We start from the raw sequence: 17672 nt of genomic DNA, 5'->3' as shown, positions 1-17672 counted from the left end.
TCTGACAGAGCCTAGCAGGCTATTCTAAACCCAATTCAGGGCGTCAGGACATCATATCTATCTGTCCCATCCCCGTGTCCGAGTAATAAATGTATTTTCTACTATGTTAGGATTACCCTCCTATATAAAGAGCATTCCTACCATTTTTTAAGTTCTGTTGCTCTAGTTGCTCCACAAGAAATATAGAAGAACATTCTCTTTTAGCTCTCATATACTCTCTCGATATTATTGCTTTCATTTATTATCTTCACATTTGTTCATTATTTATTTCTTATCATTGGCCATAAAGAGCCTTCGTTGATTATTTTATAACTATTAGACCTACCTTGATTACCCTTGATAGCTCGTAGCCGAGCCCTGGAATCGACCTCGAGGCTCCGAATCGACAAGCTCAAGGCCCCGAATAACTGACATGTCGGTTTGATTATAGCTCTCTCCTTAGCTTTATTTCGTCTCTAAATCTCATATACTTAGCATCAAAAGGTTAACAAACTAGCATAAAAAATAGATCACGTATTTTTGAGCCCCATCAACAAATTTAATTGTTATTACCATTTTCACGGTAAACAGTATCAACAATGATAGAGAGAAATCTTTGTGGGTGTCTTCCTCAACTGGCTTATTCACCAGGATTGGATTATCTTTAAGTGGCTTAGCTTTCCTTAATTCCTCTGAGGAGAAGCATCTCCCCGAACGAGTCAACCCTCGGGTTTCATTAACTTCCTCCTCCACTTCTTTCCCTTTATAAGTTACTATCACTCGCTTGTAATTCTATGGAACAGCCTTGGTGTTATCTATCAGTAGCTGGGTCACAGGTTTAATAATAACAGGGGCAATGCGAGCCCCTTCCACGATTATGACAGGCTTACTTACTACCCCTGGCACGACAACTTTTGCCTTTCTTTGCTTTGTTTTAACATCATTTGGGAACCCCTTTACGACTACCAAAGGCGACTTATCATTGGGCGTGCTTAGCTTGTCTGTCAGCCCTTCAGCTATCGAAGATGTTGCCTTTGTAACAACTGAAGTTTTCACTAGATTACTTTTACTGGCACGGATCATCATAACAGACTTTGAAGGCTTTTTGGGCTCCCCATCCTTATGCACTATCTCAATCATATGTGTTTCAGCATGGGCTAGCAATGGATTTTGATTGATATTTGGCGCTTACGGGCTCTGGACCACAATTTGGTTTGTATTAATAAGCTCCTGGATGGTGCTCTTCAAATGCCAACACTTTTATGTGTCGTGCCCCGGAGCATTAGAATAATATGCACATCTGACTAAATAATCCAGGTTTTTCGGAGGGGATGTGGTAATTTTGACTCAATCGGCCTTAAAACGTCCAATTGCCTCAACCTCTAAAACATACTGGCGTAAGACTCTCCAAGTGGGGTGAAAATTTGTTTCCGCTATTGCCTTTCCCTTTTATACTCCGGCCTGGGTCGAAAGCTGGGACCAGTAGGGTTTCGATATGTTTATGGAGGTGGGTAAGGGTTTTGTGGAGCTAGGGCATGCCATTGCGAGTAAGGAGGGGGTTGAGCATATGACTATGCGTGGTGGACATGGTATTGGTATGGCCTAACTGAATACTGAGGGTCTGGTGGTGGGAAGTAGTGTTGGGGTGGATTATATGGAGTTTGGGTGTAGGTTTGAGGCTGGGTGTAATGATGAGGTGAGCCCCTTGGGCCATGCCCCGATCCTGAGACGTCCATAGCAACATCTTCTTTCTTCTTTTTCCCTAACACGCCCCCGGTGCCATTCTGGATTACTTGTGTAGTTGCTTTGATGGCAGAGTAACTCATGATCTTGCTCGATTTGAGTCCCTCCTCTACCATTCCTCCCATCTTCATCACTTCATTGAAAGACTTACCTATGGCCGAGATTAGATGACCAAAGTAAGTAGGCTCCAAGGCCTGAAGAAAGTACTCCACCATTTCATCTTCCTCCATTGGAGGGTTGACTCGTGCTGCCTGTTCTCTCCATCGGAAACCATACTCCCTAAAACTCTCACTGGGCTTTTTCTCTATCTTAGTTAAGGACAGGCGATTTGGGATAATCTCTACGTTGTACTGGAAATGCCGAGAGAAAGCCTCGGCTAAGTCATCCCAAGTGTACCACCTACTGTTGTCTTGGCGGGTGTACCATTCCAATGTTGCAGCACTCAGACTTTGACTAAAATATGCCATTAACAATTCATCTTTCCCACCAACACCTCTCATTTTGCTGCAAAATCCTCTTAATTGGGCCACGGGGTCTCCATACACGTCGTATAAGTCAAATTTGGGCATTTTGAATCAGGCAGGCAGCTGGACATTGGGAAACAAGCACAGATCCTTATATTCCACACTCACTTGGCCACCTAACCCTTGCATATTTCTCAGCGACTGCTCCAAGCTCTTTACCTTCCTAAATATCTCCTTTTTCTCCGTGTTTTTAGGTGGCTTCTCAGTTTTGACAAGAAGTTCAAAGTGAGGAGTGTAGGAGTAGTGATCCGGAACTTTAAAGGTGGGCTCTGGGGCATAGTACTAGTTATCTTGGGCTTGGAATGTTGGCTCACTAGAAGATCGATGGAGGGTAGCTCACGGAGGTGCTACAAAGATAGGGGTAACTGGCAGAGCAGGGTATGTGGTTGCTTTGGCTAGTGGAGCTTGGAAGGTTTGGGAAGTGGTGCCATGACAGTGGTGGTAAGGGTTGAAGCTTGGTGCATGTTACGGGGATAGATCGACAATGGTGGGATCTTGAGATTGAGATAGTGGTGGGATGAAAGTAGGGTTGGAAGGGTATGATGGTGGAGGATGTCCTTTAATCCATGCCTGGTACATTTTGGCCATTTGGTGCTTCAGCTTATGTACTTCTTCGTTCAAACTAGACTTAGATTCCTCCATCTCTCTCGGCGGGTCAATAACACTCGCGTCCAATTCTTTGCTAGACATAATCACCTTGTGTTTAGACCTGGTATTATATGGGTGGATTGCCAGAATGCCAAACAAACTAACCACCTTTCTGTGGTCAATAACAACAACGAACTTGTTAGTGTTTAAGAGTTTAACGTATAGGCAATCACACGTTTGGGATGCAATGCACATGAACAGTTAAATGCTTCTATCGTGTATTTGGATGGTTGCATGCTTAATCCCGGCCTTAACTAACTCTTTTCACTTTGCACTTTCTCTTCTCTCTTTTTCTTTTCTTTTTCGCTCCTGTCCTTTTTTAGTCACTATTGATTTTCCCACTTGGTTCTTGTCGCTCCCCTTTTATTTTTTGCACTTGCTTTTGTTCTCTCGGTTTGCCATTCCTTTTTTCCACTCAGTTTTTTTCTTCTCTTTTCATTTTATGGTTATGATCGAATCCTATGGGGATTGCCTACGTATCATGATGTCGCATGAATCAGATCATTACGTAGTTCATGAGATAAATGCGAAATAAAAGAAAGAAACATTTTTGGGTTTTCAAAGTAAATAAAAACATTCTGATTTTCCTCTATTACAACGACTCCATCATACACACTTAAGAACTGAAAAACCAAAATAGACTCAAAGTAGGCTAACAGACTCTAAAAGAAACTGAAATACAGGCTCGAAAATAAAATCAGGAATATATAAGTGCCTCCAATACTACTCCAGGGCCCGCGGGACATCAGTCGATCTCGTCGCGGGCTTACGTGCCATATTTTCTTGGAGGTGATATAGGTCGTCTATTATCTGACGGACAAAAATCATCATTGCAGCGAAGAACATGGACTGGGTCATATCCTCACATTCATTGCACTTCATCACAATATAGTCAGCAATTGTTCTAATCCTCTCCCTGATGACGCCCTTCTCTTGGAGAAGACGTCCAATTTATTGAGATCTGGCCTCATAAACTTATGTGGCCGTATGATTTTGCTCTTGCAATTGTTGCAGGTCCTCTTCTAGTTGCGACATCAATGCATAGCAGTGCTCGCTTTCTGCTTTGAAATTCTTTGCTTGCTTGGTCATTTCACTCTCAAGGGTATTGATTTTTTTCTTCAGACCCGTGATTCCTTTGTCGTACTTTTCCTTCAATTGCTGAACGAAACTCGCCTGTTCTTCTACATTCTTGGCCAACTTTGCCTGGGCTTTTGCTAATTCTCCTTCAGTCTTTTCCAAATCAGCCCCATAATCACACACTTTCCGTCTAAGGCTGTGGATGAGCTTTTCATCTTTTCCGCTTCTGACCGGGTTCTCAGCTGCTATTTTTATCTTTTGGATCCGGGCTCGAAGGACTTCATTTTCCTGGGCCAACCTCTTCTTTTCACCTTCATCCGCAGCGGCTTGCAATCCACTATCAAATTTAAGGTCTCTAATTTTCCCTTCTAACTTGCTTATGGTGGCCCTATATTCATTTTCTTTGGTCAACCAAGCCCATTTCTCTTGTGATGCTTCAACGAATTCTTGGAGGTGGGGTCTTTTGGCTGGTCTTTCAAATTCAACACTTGTTGCGACTCTCTTTTTATACCAATCAAGATAACCAAACGAGACTTCAGCCCTGGACAAATCACGTACCCGGGTGTTCGCCATCAAATATTTGCACTCACTCCAGATCTGGCGAACCACTGCTTCATGAAATTGGCCATCAGAGCGGACCTCAACTGCATGAACACTAAGATCTTCATCCTTTGGACTACCTGGCACCTTCCTAATTATCTCAAAACCCGGTATGGGGCATATGGTTGGATGCTTCGAAGACCCATTAGGAGGAAGTAAGGGCCGGTGGCGGGCATGTACATAATCTCATTGACGGGAAGCTAGCCCAACGTCTACTCTATCTGATCTGCAGTTATGGAACGAAGGCAGGATATCCAATCTCCGACCCCTTCTGGCATCTCGAACCTAGTGACCCTTGTACCAAACTCCTCAATGCAGTTTTTCCCTTTAGACCCATAGTTCGTGTATCAAGGACGATGACAAAGGTGTTCAATCATCCTTATTTGTAGTAATAGATTGCACCCCTCGAAAAAATCTACTCCGGCTTTGCAAGCTGTGAGAGCTCGGAATATATCCGATAGGATCATTGGGGCAAGGGTGCTCTTGACATTGGTAGTCAAAACATTGACGACTCCGGCTACCCGCAAATCAATATTCCCATCAAACACTAGAAGACCTAAGAATGCCACCATGAAAGCGAAGCATCTATGCTCTTCCCACTTCGATCGGTTCCCTTTACTATAGATTCCACTTTTCGGGTCTTCAAATCCTCTTACATGCCCATACCGCTATTATATGAAGTGTAGAGTGGAAAATACACTTGCCAAATCTGCATACTGGACCTGCCTGCTTATTTTTAGTAAGTCCAAAAACTTGTGGGGAGTGACGGCCCTTAGGGAGACCAGGTATTTGTGCCCCAAACCCTCTGTACTCCCAGCATAGCCCATTATCTCCTCCAAGGTAGGTGTAAGTTCGAAGTTCGAGAAATTCAGAACGTTGTGAGATGGGTCCCAGAATGTCACCAATGCTTTTATTATATCACCCCTAGGCCTAATCTTTAATAACCCGGTGAGTGCCCCCAGGCAATTATTGACCATGTCTCGTCCTTGTTTACCCAAATCTTCCCACCACATGTGAAGTGCCAACGGAATTTTAGTCACAACCTTCATCGGTAAATTTTGACTCGTGCTCATTCTGCACATTTAGATTAGGGTGATTGGTTTAAAGGCAAAGTGAATCTTATTTGAAAACTGATAAAAAGGGTTTATTTTGCAAAATTTCAAATAAATCAAGGCTACTTTTGCGAATACGGCCCTTCAACACTTCAAAATGGAATATTTTAGAGCTGTGTTTGCTAGGTGACCAAAAATTAACAAAGAAACCATTGGTGGCTATTCGTGCAAAAACAGCCTTCTAGCGTCCCGTTGGGACCGTGAAAATGGTAATAATAATTAAATTTGTTGATGGGGCTCTAAAAATACGTGATCTATTTTTATGCTAGTTTGTTAAGTAATTGATTCTAAGTATATGAGATTTAGAGACGAAATAAAGCTAAGGAGAGAGCTATAATCAAACTGACATGTCAGTTATTCGAGGCCTCGAGCTTGTCGATTCGGAGCCTCGAGGTCGAACCCGGGGCTCGGCTACGAGCTATCAAGGGTATCAGGGTAGGGCTAATAGTTATAAAATAATCAACGAAGGCTCTTTATGGCCAATGATAAGCAATAAATGATGAATAAATGTAAAGATAATAAATGAAAGCAATAATATCGAGAGAGAGAGTATATGAGAGAGCAAAGAGAATGTTATTCTATATTTCTTATGGAGCAGCTGGAGCAACAGAACTTACAAAATGGTACGAATGCTCTTTATATAGGAGAAAAATCCTAACATAGTACAAAATACATTTATTACTCGGACACGGTATGGGACACCTAGATATGATGTCCTGACACCCTGAATTGGGTTTAGAATAGCCTGTTAGGCTCTGTCAGACTTAGCCAAGCACCTTGAGAACTCCCCTCTTCTCTAATATAGTCGTTGATCTGCACTGCCCCGAGGTTGGGCCCCGACGGACCTCGATAGTGAGCCTCGACCTAGGTCTCGAACCTCGAGAAGCATGTTCGTGGGGCATCATAATGATGGAGAAATTGGACCCCCCCAATTTTACCGTACATAGATACATTCAGACGAGCACCCCTGATAAGATCACAGTGAACCATTTGGAGAAGATTTCCAAGAAGATATTCGAGGAAAACAGGATCACCTCCTCGGATGATGAGCTGCCTTTGGAGGGTAGGAACATAATCGGGCTCTTTATCTCACAGTGAAATGCGAAGATTCTGTGGTCACGAGGGTGCTAGGTGACAACGGTTCCAGTCCAAACATTTGCCCTCTCTCCACTTTGCACAAGTTGAAAATTGATACTATGTGTCCGAGGTTTTTACGGAGGGGAAAAGATTCTGTTGGTGATATCGTGCTCGAACTGACAATAGGACCAGTTGAATTTACAATGGAATTTCAGGTACTAGATGTGGCCATCTCTTACAATTTTCCATTGGGTAGGCCCTGGATACATATTGCCAAAGCAGTCCCGTCTTCTCTGCACCAGATGGTAAAGTTCGAGTGGGACAGACAGGAAATCGTTGTGCATGGTGATGAGAACTTATGTGCTTACAATGATACATCCGTTTCATTTATTGAGGCCAAAGACAATGAGGGGCCTTGGGTTTACCAAGTTTCCGAAATAGTTTCACTTGAGAAGGTTCCGAAAGGGGAATGTATTCAGATCCAAAGATAGCTTCTGCAACCGTCATGGTAGCAAATGAAATGTTGAAGAATGGTTTTGTGCCAGGCAAGGGTCTGGGTGCATCTTTGCAAGGTATCATGCAACTAGTGTCATTACGTGAAAATCTGCGTACGTTTGGTCTGGGATTCAAGCCCACAGGGGAGGATGTGAAGAAGGCTAAAAAGTTGAAAAGGAAGGCAAGGTCGCTCCCTAAGCCTATCCCACGCCTCTCTAGGTTCTTCGTCAGGTTAGGGGTCGTGAAGCGCCCGGTGTTAGCAGTTCCAAAGCCTGTGGTCAAATTTGATGAAGAGCTGATCAAAAGGTTCCACAGTCTATTTGATGAAGTGAACATGGTAGAAATTAGGGAGGGTTCCAGCAAAGCAGACGTGTAGTTTATTGGGCCAAAAGTGAAGCTTAACATTTGGAAGGCTACTCCTCTCCCTACTCAGAAGGAGTTTTGGTAGTTTGCTTTGTTTTCCTTTCTGTTATCTGGATTATTCCAGGGTTGTAATCTAGATTTTTATTTTTCGTTTGTTTTGATGTACAAACCCTTCTATCCTTTATTTTCAATGAAATGCAATTTCCCTTTTTCCATTACCCTGATAGTGTTATTTTTGTCTTTCTTTGTACAGTTCTTTTTATGCTGGTTTCAGTTACATGACATGCATGATGAATTTTTGGCCAAGTCTTAAAAGCCAATCTAACTCTGAAATAATAATCCAAGAAGTAGAGTGCGATGATGAAACATAATATGTTGAAGAGGAGGCATTTGAGGAAATTATTAAAGAACTAAATCATTTTGAAGAGAAATTCAAGCCTAATTTGAATGAAACCAAAACAATCAATTTAGGGGATCCAGATAATATTAGAGAAACCAAGATAAGTGTACACCTGGAACCACAAATCAAGGAAGAAATAATCAAAGCACTGTTTGAATATAAAAATATCTTTGCATGGTCATATGACGACATGCCAGATTTGAGTACTGACTTGGTAGTTCACAAATTGCCAATTGATCCGGCATTACCTCCCATCAAGCAGAAGTTAAGGAAGTTCAAGACTGATATGAGTGTGAAGATCAAGGAAGAAATTTAAAACAGTTGGACGCGAAGGTCATTCGGGTTACTCGATACCCCACTTGGTTAGCTAATGTTATGCCAGTGCTAAAGAAGGATGGTAAGACTAGGGTGTGTGTTGATTACCACAATCTCAACAAAGCAAGTCCAAAGGATAACTTCTCATTGCCAAATATCCACATCTTGATTGATAACTGTGCCAAGCATGAGATCGGGTCTTTTGTGGATTGCTATGCTGGATATCACCAGATCTTAATGGATGAGGAATATGCAAAAAACGACAGCATTCGTCACGCCTTGGGGAACATATTGCTACCGGGTAATGCCATTTGGTTTGAAAAACGCTAGGGCAACCTACATGAGGGCAATGACTACCGTATTTTATGACATGATACACAAGGAGATTGAGGTCTATGTAGATGATGTGATCATAAAGTCAAGAAAGCAGTCCGACCATGTCGGGGACTTGAGAAAGTTTTTCCAGAGGCTCCGTAGGTACAACCTTAAGCTCAACCCTACAAAATGTGTATTTGGTGTTCCGTCTGGGAAACTGTTGGGGTTCATAGTCAGTCGGCGAGGTATTGAGTTGGATCCGTTAAAGATCAAAGCCATCCAAGAATTGCCACTGCCAAAGAATAAGACTGAGTTGATGAGTTTGCTTGGGTGATTAAACTACATCAGCAGGTTTATTGTTCAACTCACGACAATTTGTGAGCCTATCTTTAAGTTGTTAAAGAAAGATGCCACGGTCAAATGGACTGAAGAGTGACATGAGGCATTTGATAAGATCAAGGGGTACTTGTCAAACCCACCTGTGTTGGTCCTGCTGGAGCCTAGAAGACCTTTAATTCTCTACTTGATAGTCTTGGATAATTCATTTGGTTGTGTGTTGGGTCAACACGACATCACTGGCAAGAAAGAGCAAGCCATTTACTATCTCAGTAAGAAGTTCACTTCATATGAGGTTAAGTATACTCTCATTGAAAGGACATGTTGCGCCCTGACTTGGGTGGCACAAAAGTTAAAACATTATCTGCCATCCTACACTACTTACCTCATTTCTCGCATGGATCCTCTAAAGTATATTGTTCAGAAGCCTAAGCCCACAGGAAGACTTGCAAAGTGGTAGATTTAGCTCACAGAGTTTGACATTATCTATGTGACTCAAACTGCGATGAAAGCCCAAGCATCGGCCGGTCATATGGTCGAGAACCCTGTGGATGAAGAGTATGAGCCATTGAGGACTTATTTTCCTGATGAAGAGATGATGCATATTGACAAGGTGGAACATGGTGAAAAGCCAAGTTGAAAACTTTTCTTTGATGGAGTCTCTAACATAAAAGGTGTTGGAATAGGGGTTATGCTCATTTATGAAATAGGGCATCACTACCATGCGGCCCAGCTTCGTTTCTGTTGTACCAATAACATGGCTAAGTACGAGGCATGTATTCTGGGTTTGAGGTTAGCTGTAGACATGGGGGTTTAGAAAGTATTAGTTTTTGGAGATTCAAATTTGTTGGTGCACAAGATTCACAGAGAATGGGAGACTTGGGATTTGAAGCTCATACCGTATCGACAATGTTTGCATGATCTTTATCAACGATTCAGATAAGTAGAGTTCAGGAATATTCCTAGGATCCATAATGAGGTTGACGATGCCTTGGCTACTCTAGCGTCAATGTCACACCATCCGAATAAGGCCTATGTCGACCCTCTGCATATTCAAGTTCTTGATCAACATGCCTATTGTAATGTGGTTGAGGAGGAACTTGATGGTGAGCCTTGGTTCCATGATATCCGAGAATACATCAAGATGGGGGTGTATCCGATACAGGACACGGGTGATCAAAAGAGAACGGTTCGACTCTTGGCTAGTGGATTTTTCTTGAGTGGGGGAGTCTTGTACAAGAGAACTCTAAATCTTGGATTGCTGAGGTGCATAGATGCTAAGCAAGCTTCGACCATCATGGCCGAAGTTCTTTCCAGAGTTTGCGGGCCTCATATGAGTGGATATGTTTTGGTAAAGAAAATTCTTCAAGCAGGGTATTATTGGCTCACCATGGAACGAGATTGCATCAGTTTTGTGCGCAAATGTCATCAATGCCAGGTACACGGTGATCTGATTCATTCTCCGCCATCTGAGTTGCATACAATGTCTGTACCTTGGCCCTTTGTTGCTTGGGGCATGGATGTCATTGTACCAATTAAGCCAGCAGCATCGAACGGACATAGGTTTATTTTGGTGGCCATCGATTACTTCACCAAGTGGGTCGAAGCTGTGACTTTCAAATCTATGACTAAGAAGGTAGTAGTGGATATTTTCCATTCAAATCTCATCTACCGGTTCGAGATCCCTAAGGTAATCATCACGGACAATGCGGCTAATCTCAACAGTCATCTGATGAAAGAGGTATGCCAACAGTTCAAGATTATGCATCGAAATTCCACTCCCTATCGCCCCAAGGCAAATGGAGCTGTTGAGGCAGCCAACAAGAACATAAAGAAGATACTTCGAAAGATGGCGCAGGGTTCTAGGCAATGGCATGAAAAGCTGCCTTTTGCTTTGCTGGGTTATCGCACTACTGTTCGCACTTCAGTAGGTGCAACTCCTTATTTGCTGGTATATGGGACTGAAGTAGTTATACATGCGGAAGTCGATATTCCATCCCATCGAATTGTTGTTGAAGCTAAAATTGATGATGATGAGTGGGTCAAAACTCGATTGGAGCAGTTAAGTCTGATTGATGAGAAAAGACTGGTGGCAGTATGCCATGGTCAATTGTATCAGAAGAGAATGGCAAGATCATACAACAAGAATGTGCGTCCTCGGAAATTTGAAGTGGGTCAACAAGTATTGAAACGCATCCTTCCACATCAGGCTGAAGCTAAAGGCAAGTTTGCCCCAAACTGGCAGGGGCCGTTCATTGTAACGAGAGTGTTGCCCAATGGTGCTTTGTATTTAACATATATAAAAGGCAAATGTGTAGATATGGCTATCAATTCTAATGCAGTCAAGATATATTATGTATGATTTCTTTGGTTTGTCTTAAAATTGTGTTGTTTGTATTTGGCATGTTTCGAAGATTGGAATGACGAAGGCATTTTATTCAGCTATCTAAACATTTTTATCCTTTGTTACCCCTTTTTGAACCTTATATATTTTCTTTCATACCCCTCTCTTGGAATCGGAAGTAGAGTCTAGAAATATAAATTAAAAAAAAAGAGGAAAGAGAAAAAAGAGAAGAGAAAAAGAGAAAGAGAAAAATGAAAAAAAGAAAAAGAAAAGAGAAAAAAAAGAAGAAAAGAAAAGAAAAGTAACAAAAACAAAGCAACTTTTATGTCTTGAACTACGTTCGACCTGATTCCTTTTAAGGATATGTAGGCAGCCTCACGGTTCGGTCCCATCAAAACAAAAATCCAAAATTCCCCAAACTCGAAGAAACTGGGGCAGAAGTTGTGGTTTTGCAATCTGATTCCAAAAATTGTAATTTTGAACCCTATTATTTTAAATTGTTTTTAAGTCGGCATGCCACCTTTTCTTTCTAACCCCGTCCAAAAGCCCGTACCCCAGTCCAAAGAAAGACCTTCCAATCAATCTTTGAAATATGCTAAGTCAAGCAAGCTAGAGGTATGATTCACATCATGGTAAAAATGAATAAATGAAAGAGTCTTATTGGTGAAAACCCTCACGGGCACCATAAGGAGATGGAAAGCTGAGAGAAAACTAAAATGATAGAGTCTTATTGGTGAAAACTCTCGCGGGCACCGTAAGGCGAAAGTGAGTCGAGAGATGAACAAATGAGAGAGGTTTGTTGGTGAAAACCCATCAGGGCACTACAAGTTGAATGAGGCTCGTGACTTTGCAGAGAGATTTGATTATGGAAAAATCCCGGTTTTGAAGTATGAATACGGGGCACAAAATGAAATATGATTAGGTGAATGGTCTGGGCTGATTAATCCGAAATGCATGTCAGTGATCATTGGAGTCAGCTGCTTCACTCAGATAAGTCTCTTTTTCACTCTTCCTCAAATAGTTATCTCTGTCAAAAATTTCCACTTTGTCTTTGTTTCTCGAAGTCACTTGGCTTCGTTTTCTTTTGGGTCTACTTCTCTAAGTATGTTTCAATGTTAGCCTTGTTAAGCAAGCAAGAAAGGATTTCAAAGCTTATACCAACTGTCACGACCCTAAATCCGGACCCGGTCGTGATGGCGCCTATCGTGAAACAAGGCCAGCCGACACAAACCCCCAATAGCAATTAACAGTTATTTAATTCATAATTAAGCCATTGATAAGTGATAAGTACCAAAATAAAGTGAAATAGAACAAATGCGGAAACAAACACAGCCCGACATTGGGGTGTGATCAGTCATGTGCATCTAAACATCCATATAAGAGTATGGAAAAGGACTACACAGTCTATTACAAAATCTAGTACAAGGGAAAGTAAAGATAGGAGGGAGAAACACTGGGCTGCGAACGCCGAGCAGCTACCTAGTGAACTCCGAATAGCATGTTGAAAGCAATCAGCCCTCGCTAGCGTGACCCAAGGCTCCTGAATCTGTACACAGGGTGCAAAGAGTAATGTGAGTATGCCAACTAAATAAGTAATAAAAGTAAAGGCAGCTGAGCGATAAGAAAATATGTAAGACACAACAAAATGCTACAACGAGGCAGTATAAAATCAGAGTAATGCAATAAGACAGTAAAAACTCATAGAAACACTTTAGTTCAGTAAAAAAACCTTTTTAAAACATCTTTTAGCAGTTAAACGAGTGAATGGAAATAAAGAGAAAGGTAGAAAACATAAATCGGCCCCTCGGGCAAAATACCAACAGAACTAGTCCCTCGGGCTATCTCACAATCACTCGTATCAACCCCTTGGGCAATAACATGGTATAACATCAGCCCCTCGGGCTATATCACATCTCACAATGGGTACCCGCGCTCACTGGGGGTGTACAGGCTCCGGGAGGGGCCCCTTACAGCCCAATTGCAATATCAAGCCATCTCGTGATATCACAAATCAGGCCCTCAGCCTCATAATCATAAATCAGAATAATACTGTTGTGGCGTGCAGCCCGATCCCATAGTATCCTCACAACACAGGCCCTTGACCTTACTCAGTCAAAAATCTCAAAAAGCCACTCGGGCTCAGTAAAATATGATGCCCAGCTCAAAATATCATTTAAGATGTCAAAATAGAGTAAACATGGTTGGGTTATGAAAACAGTAGAATATAGCATGACTGAGTATAGTATAAAGTCAAAACAGTGAGGAATAGTAGTAAAAATCCCCTAAGGGTCCAAAAATAGTTGGCGCGAGGCCCAAATATGGCATTCAGCCCAAAACATGATGATAGCAAATAGTTTTCAATCAAATACGCGGTTAAATAATCATGCGGGATGGACTAAGTCACAATCCTCAACGGCGCACGACTCCACGCTCGTCATCTAGCGTGTGTGACACCTCAAAATAGCACAACGATGTGAAATTCGTGGTTTTATACCCTCAGGACAGCATTTACAATCATTACTTACCTCTATCTGGTCCAAACTCTAGCCCGCGATGCCCTTGCCTCTCGAATCGGCCTCTAGATGCTCCAAATCTAACCAAAATTAGAACATAACCATCAAAGTATGCTAAGGGAACAAAGCCCACTCGAAGGAACTCAAATTACAACACCAATCCCGAAATTAACCAAAACCCGACCCCTGGGCCCACGTCTCGGAATTCGGTAAAAATTACATCAATAAACTCTTTATCCTCCCACAAGTTCATCCATATCAAAAGTACCAAAATCCGACCAAAATGACCCCTCAAACCCTTACTCAAAGGTCTCCAATCTCAAGCCCTAATTTCTTCAATATTTACCCACAAATTTCCATAAATTTCAAGTCTAATCAATGAAATAACACCATAGAAACGAGTTTTATGATCAAAAATCTTACCTCAATGAAGTTCCCTCTGATTCCCACTTCAAATCCCCCAACAAGCTCCAAAATCGATTTAAAATGGTGAAGAAAGGCTGAAAATCGTGAAGGATGAAATATCTACTTTCGACCCAGGGATTCCGCACCTGCTGTCCTATTTTCGCTTCTGCGGTCTAACCCACCACATCTGCAGTTTTCACTTAAAGGTCCATTTTCGCTTCTGCGATCACATTCCCGCACTTGCGCTACCGCAGGTACGCTCCCTTAGCTGCTACTGCGGTTCCAGCTGATTCCCTCTTGGTAGCATATGTGGCTCCATCTCAGCTTCTGTGAGTCTGCACCCATGGTCCCCTAGCCGCAGGTGCGGTTATGACAGCAATAGAAAATCTTCAGCTGCCAAACCAACTCAAAATCTTTCGTCAACCATCTGAAATCACTACGATGCCCCCCGGGACCTCAACCAAAAGCATCAACAAGTCATACACCACCATCCAAACTTATACCAATCTTCAAAATACCTCAAACAATATCGAATCAACCAAATCACATCGAATTCAAGCCTAAGGTTCCAAAAATCTTTCGAATTCCGCTTTTGATCAAAAAGTTTATCAAACCACATCCGAATGACTTGAAATTTTGCACACATATCCCAAATGACACGACGGACCTACCGCAACTCCCGGAATTCCATTCTGATTCATATATCAAAATCTCACCTATCAACCGGAAAACGCCAAAATTCCAACTTCGCCAATTCAAGCCTAAATCTACTACGGACCTCCAAAACACGTTCTGATCACACTCATATGTCCCAAATCATCTCCCAAAGCTATCCGAATCATCGAAATTCACATCCGAGTCCTTTTTCACATAAGTCAACATCCGGTTGACTTTTCCAACTTAAGCTTACTCAAAAGAGACTAAGTGTCTCAAAGCTTACCAAAATAGCATGATTCAAAATGAGAAATAAGGTGTTAGTGGGAGTTTAAGTGGTCAAGTGGTTTCGTGAATTTTGAGGAAATATAGAGGTTCAAATTGGAAGGACAAAAATGTAAAACAACGGGATGAGTGTGAGACACTCGGATCATTCAGGGTTCTATGATTGAGGTTCAATCAGAAGTTCAAACAATTCTTTGCTAGTCCAAAATCAGCCAATAGGAACAAAAGCATGGCAGTGGAAAGACCACCACCTTCAACAGGAATGTCACAAACTAACTGCCATATTTTAAAACTAATAAGATTTTCTTTGATTAAAACAGGGGCAGGATTTCGTTTGCTCTACGAGAATCTTCATGAGGAAAACGTGCACCCGATAGGTTCAACCGTAAGTACTCAGGACCTTCCTGGATAATGGAGTTTAATTTAAAATTCTCAGGACCCTCCTGGATAATAGGATTTAATTTCAAGTTTGTCAAGATCATCCTAGTTATTGGGATTTAGTTTTAAGTTTTTAGGACCCTCCTGGATAATGGGATTTAGTTTTAAGTTTAGGACTCTCATAGATAATGAGATTTAGCGCAAGTTTTACGTTTAGGAAGTAGAATTTAGCTTTCAAGTTTTCACTCTTAAGATGAGATTTAATTTTAGTTTTCGGGGCCCTCCTGAATAATGGGATTTAGCTTTTAAATTCTTAGAAGTTCTTTTGGATAACAGGATTTGATTAACACTCACAGATGTTCTCGGTGCCAAACTAGGGTAGAAAAGTTTCTTTTGTTTTGTCTGTTTTGTTGTAATGTCAGGCGCCCACCTAGAAAACAAGAGAATTCATTTCAAGTCAAGTAGAAGGCACCCACCCACCTGGAGAACAAGGGAATTCATTTCAAATTTAAGTTGCAGGCGCCCACCTGGAGAACAAGGGACGTCATTTCAAGTTTTAGTTGTAGGCGCTCACCAAGAGAATAAGGGAATTCATTTCAAGTTTAAGTTGCAGGCGCCCACCTGGAAAACAAGGGAATTTATTTTAAATTTTAAGTCAGCATCAGGCGCCCACCCGGAGAACAAGGGAATTCATTTCAAGTTTAAGTTGCAGGTGCCCACCTGGAAAATAAGGGAATTTATTTCAAATTTTAAATCAGCATCAGGCGCCCACCTGGAGAACAAGGGAATTCATTTCAAGTTTAAGTTGCAGGCTCCCACCTGGAAAACAAGAGAAGTTATTTCAAATTTTAAGTCAGCATCAGGTGCCCACCTGGAGAACAAGGGAATTCATTTCAAGTTTAAGTTGCAGGCGCCCACCTGGAAAACAAGGGAATTTATTTCAAATTTTAAGTCAGCATCAGCCGCCCACCTAGAGAACAAGGGAATTCATTTCAAGTTTAAGTTGCAGGTGCCCACCTGGAAAATAATGGAATTTATTTCAAATTTTAAGTCAGCATCAGGCACCCACCTGGAGAACAAGGGAATTTATTTCAAATTTTAAGTCAGCATCAGCTGCAGGCGCCCACCTGAAGAACAAGGGAATCCATTCAAGTATTAGGTCAAGTAGCAGGTACCCACCTGGAGAATAAGGGAATTCACTTCAAGTATCAAGTCAAGTAGCAGGCACCCACCTGGGGAACGAGAGAATACATATCAGAGTTAAGCCCAAGACAACAGTAGGAACCCGCCTGAAGTTCAAGATGCACGGCGGAACTGCAGAAGTTTCAAGATCAAGTTTGAAGACATATAGATAGGAATCTTGTAACTCATAGATCATAGATTTGCCTAGCTTCTTCTCATTTTGGTTTCGGTGTGATAAGGAGTTCAGCAAGCAGTAACAACAGCAACAGCAGCAACAGTGAAATCACAGCTTCCCGGTAGTCCAAGCTACCAAAAATTTCCAGAAATACACTGACCTGATTACTTTATAGCCAAGGATATGTAGGCAACTTCGGAAGCAAGATTCGGTCAGACTTTTTAAAAATGCTTCCCACGGAGTATCCAAACGGGCAAAAATCACTCGCATTCGCTCACTTTATCTCTGCCCGAAAACTTATCGTGTTTTCAAGCAAAGAGGGGCAGATGTGAGCACGTGATTTTTGCCCGACCAAAATACTCCTACACAATCAAAATAGATTTTTGTAGTTAATATTTATAGAATTTCTTAGAATATTTTCTTGATTGTTTGCATTTTAGTTGCATTTTACATATATTAAAAGCATAGAAAATAGCCAAAAATATATATTCCAGCTTCATGCATTGCATTCTTAGTTTGAGGGTTACATTTTAGTTTAATTGTTATTAAATTACATCAACAAAATAAAAATAAAAAATATATAAATTATTCCATTGCAGCTTTAGTTTTTAAATTAGTACATTTCTTTCATTAGTTCTAAATCAATTAATTTTTTGTTTTAGTATTAGAATTAGATAATTAAGTCAATTTCATTACTAGGTTTAGTTTAGGATTTAATTTTAGTTTAATTAAGTTTGTTAGTAATTATTTTG

General features: G+C 41.4%; 2 protein-coding genes across 2 annotated transcripts; both read right to left on the bottom strand.

Moving 5' to 3' along the window:
• Positions 1-1550: 1550 nt before the first annotated feature.
• LOC138881158 (uncharacterized) lies at positions 1551-2291 on the bottom strand. The gene has a single exon (XM_070161363.1). The coding sequence runs from the start codon at positions 2289-2291 to the stop codon at positions 1551-1553; it is 741 nt and encodes a 246-aa protein (XP_070017464.1).
• A 1578-nt stretch (positions 2292-3869) lies between these two features.
• Positions 3870-4544, bottom strand: LOC138881157 (uncharacterized). The gene has a single exon (XM_070161362.1). It carries the CDS (start codon positions 4542-4544, stop codon positions 3870-3872), a length of 675 nt encoding a protein of 224 aa, XP_070017463.1.
• Between the last annotated feature and the right edge of the window lie 13128 nt (positions 4545-17672).

The sequence above is a fragment of the Nicotiana sylvestris genome, chromosome 11 (genome assembly GCF_000393655.2).
Source record: "Nicotiana sylvestris chromosome 11, ASM39365v2, whole genome shotgun sequence".
NCBI classification, from domain to species: domain Eukaryota; kingdom Viridiplantae; phylum Streptophyta; class Magnoliopsida; order Solanales; family Solanaceae; genus Nicotiana; species Nicotiana sylvestris.
This window is presented reverse-complemented; position numbering and strand designations above follow the sequence as displayed.

Bases quoted from the DNA above. Each gene is read 5' to 3' on its own strand.
- LOC138881158 (XM_070161363.1), bottom strand. From the start codon at position 2,291: ATGCCCAAATTTGACTTATACGACGTGTATGGAGACCCCGTGGCCCAA.
- LOC138881157 (XM_070161362.1), bottom strand. From the start codon at position 4,544: ATGGCGAACACCCGGGTACGTGATTTGTCCAGGGCTGAAGTCTCGTTT.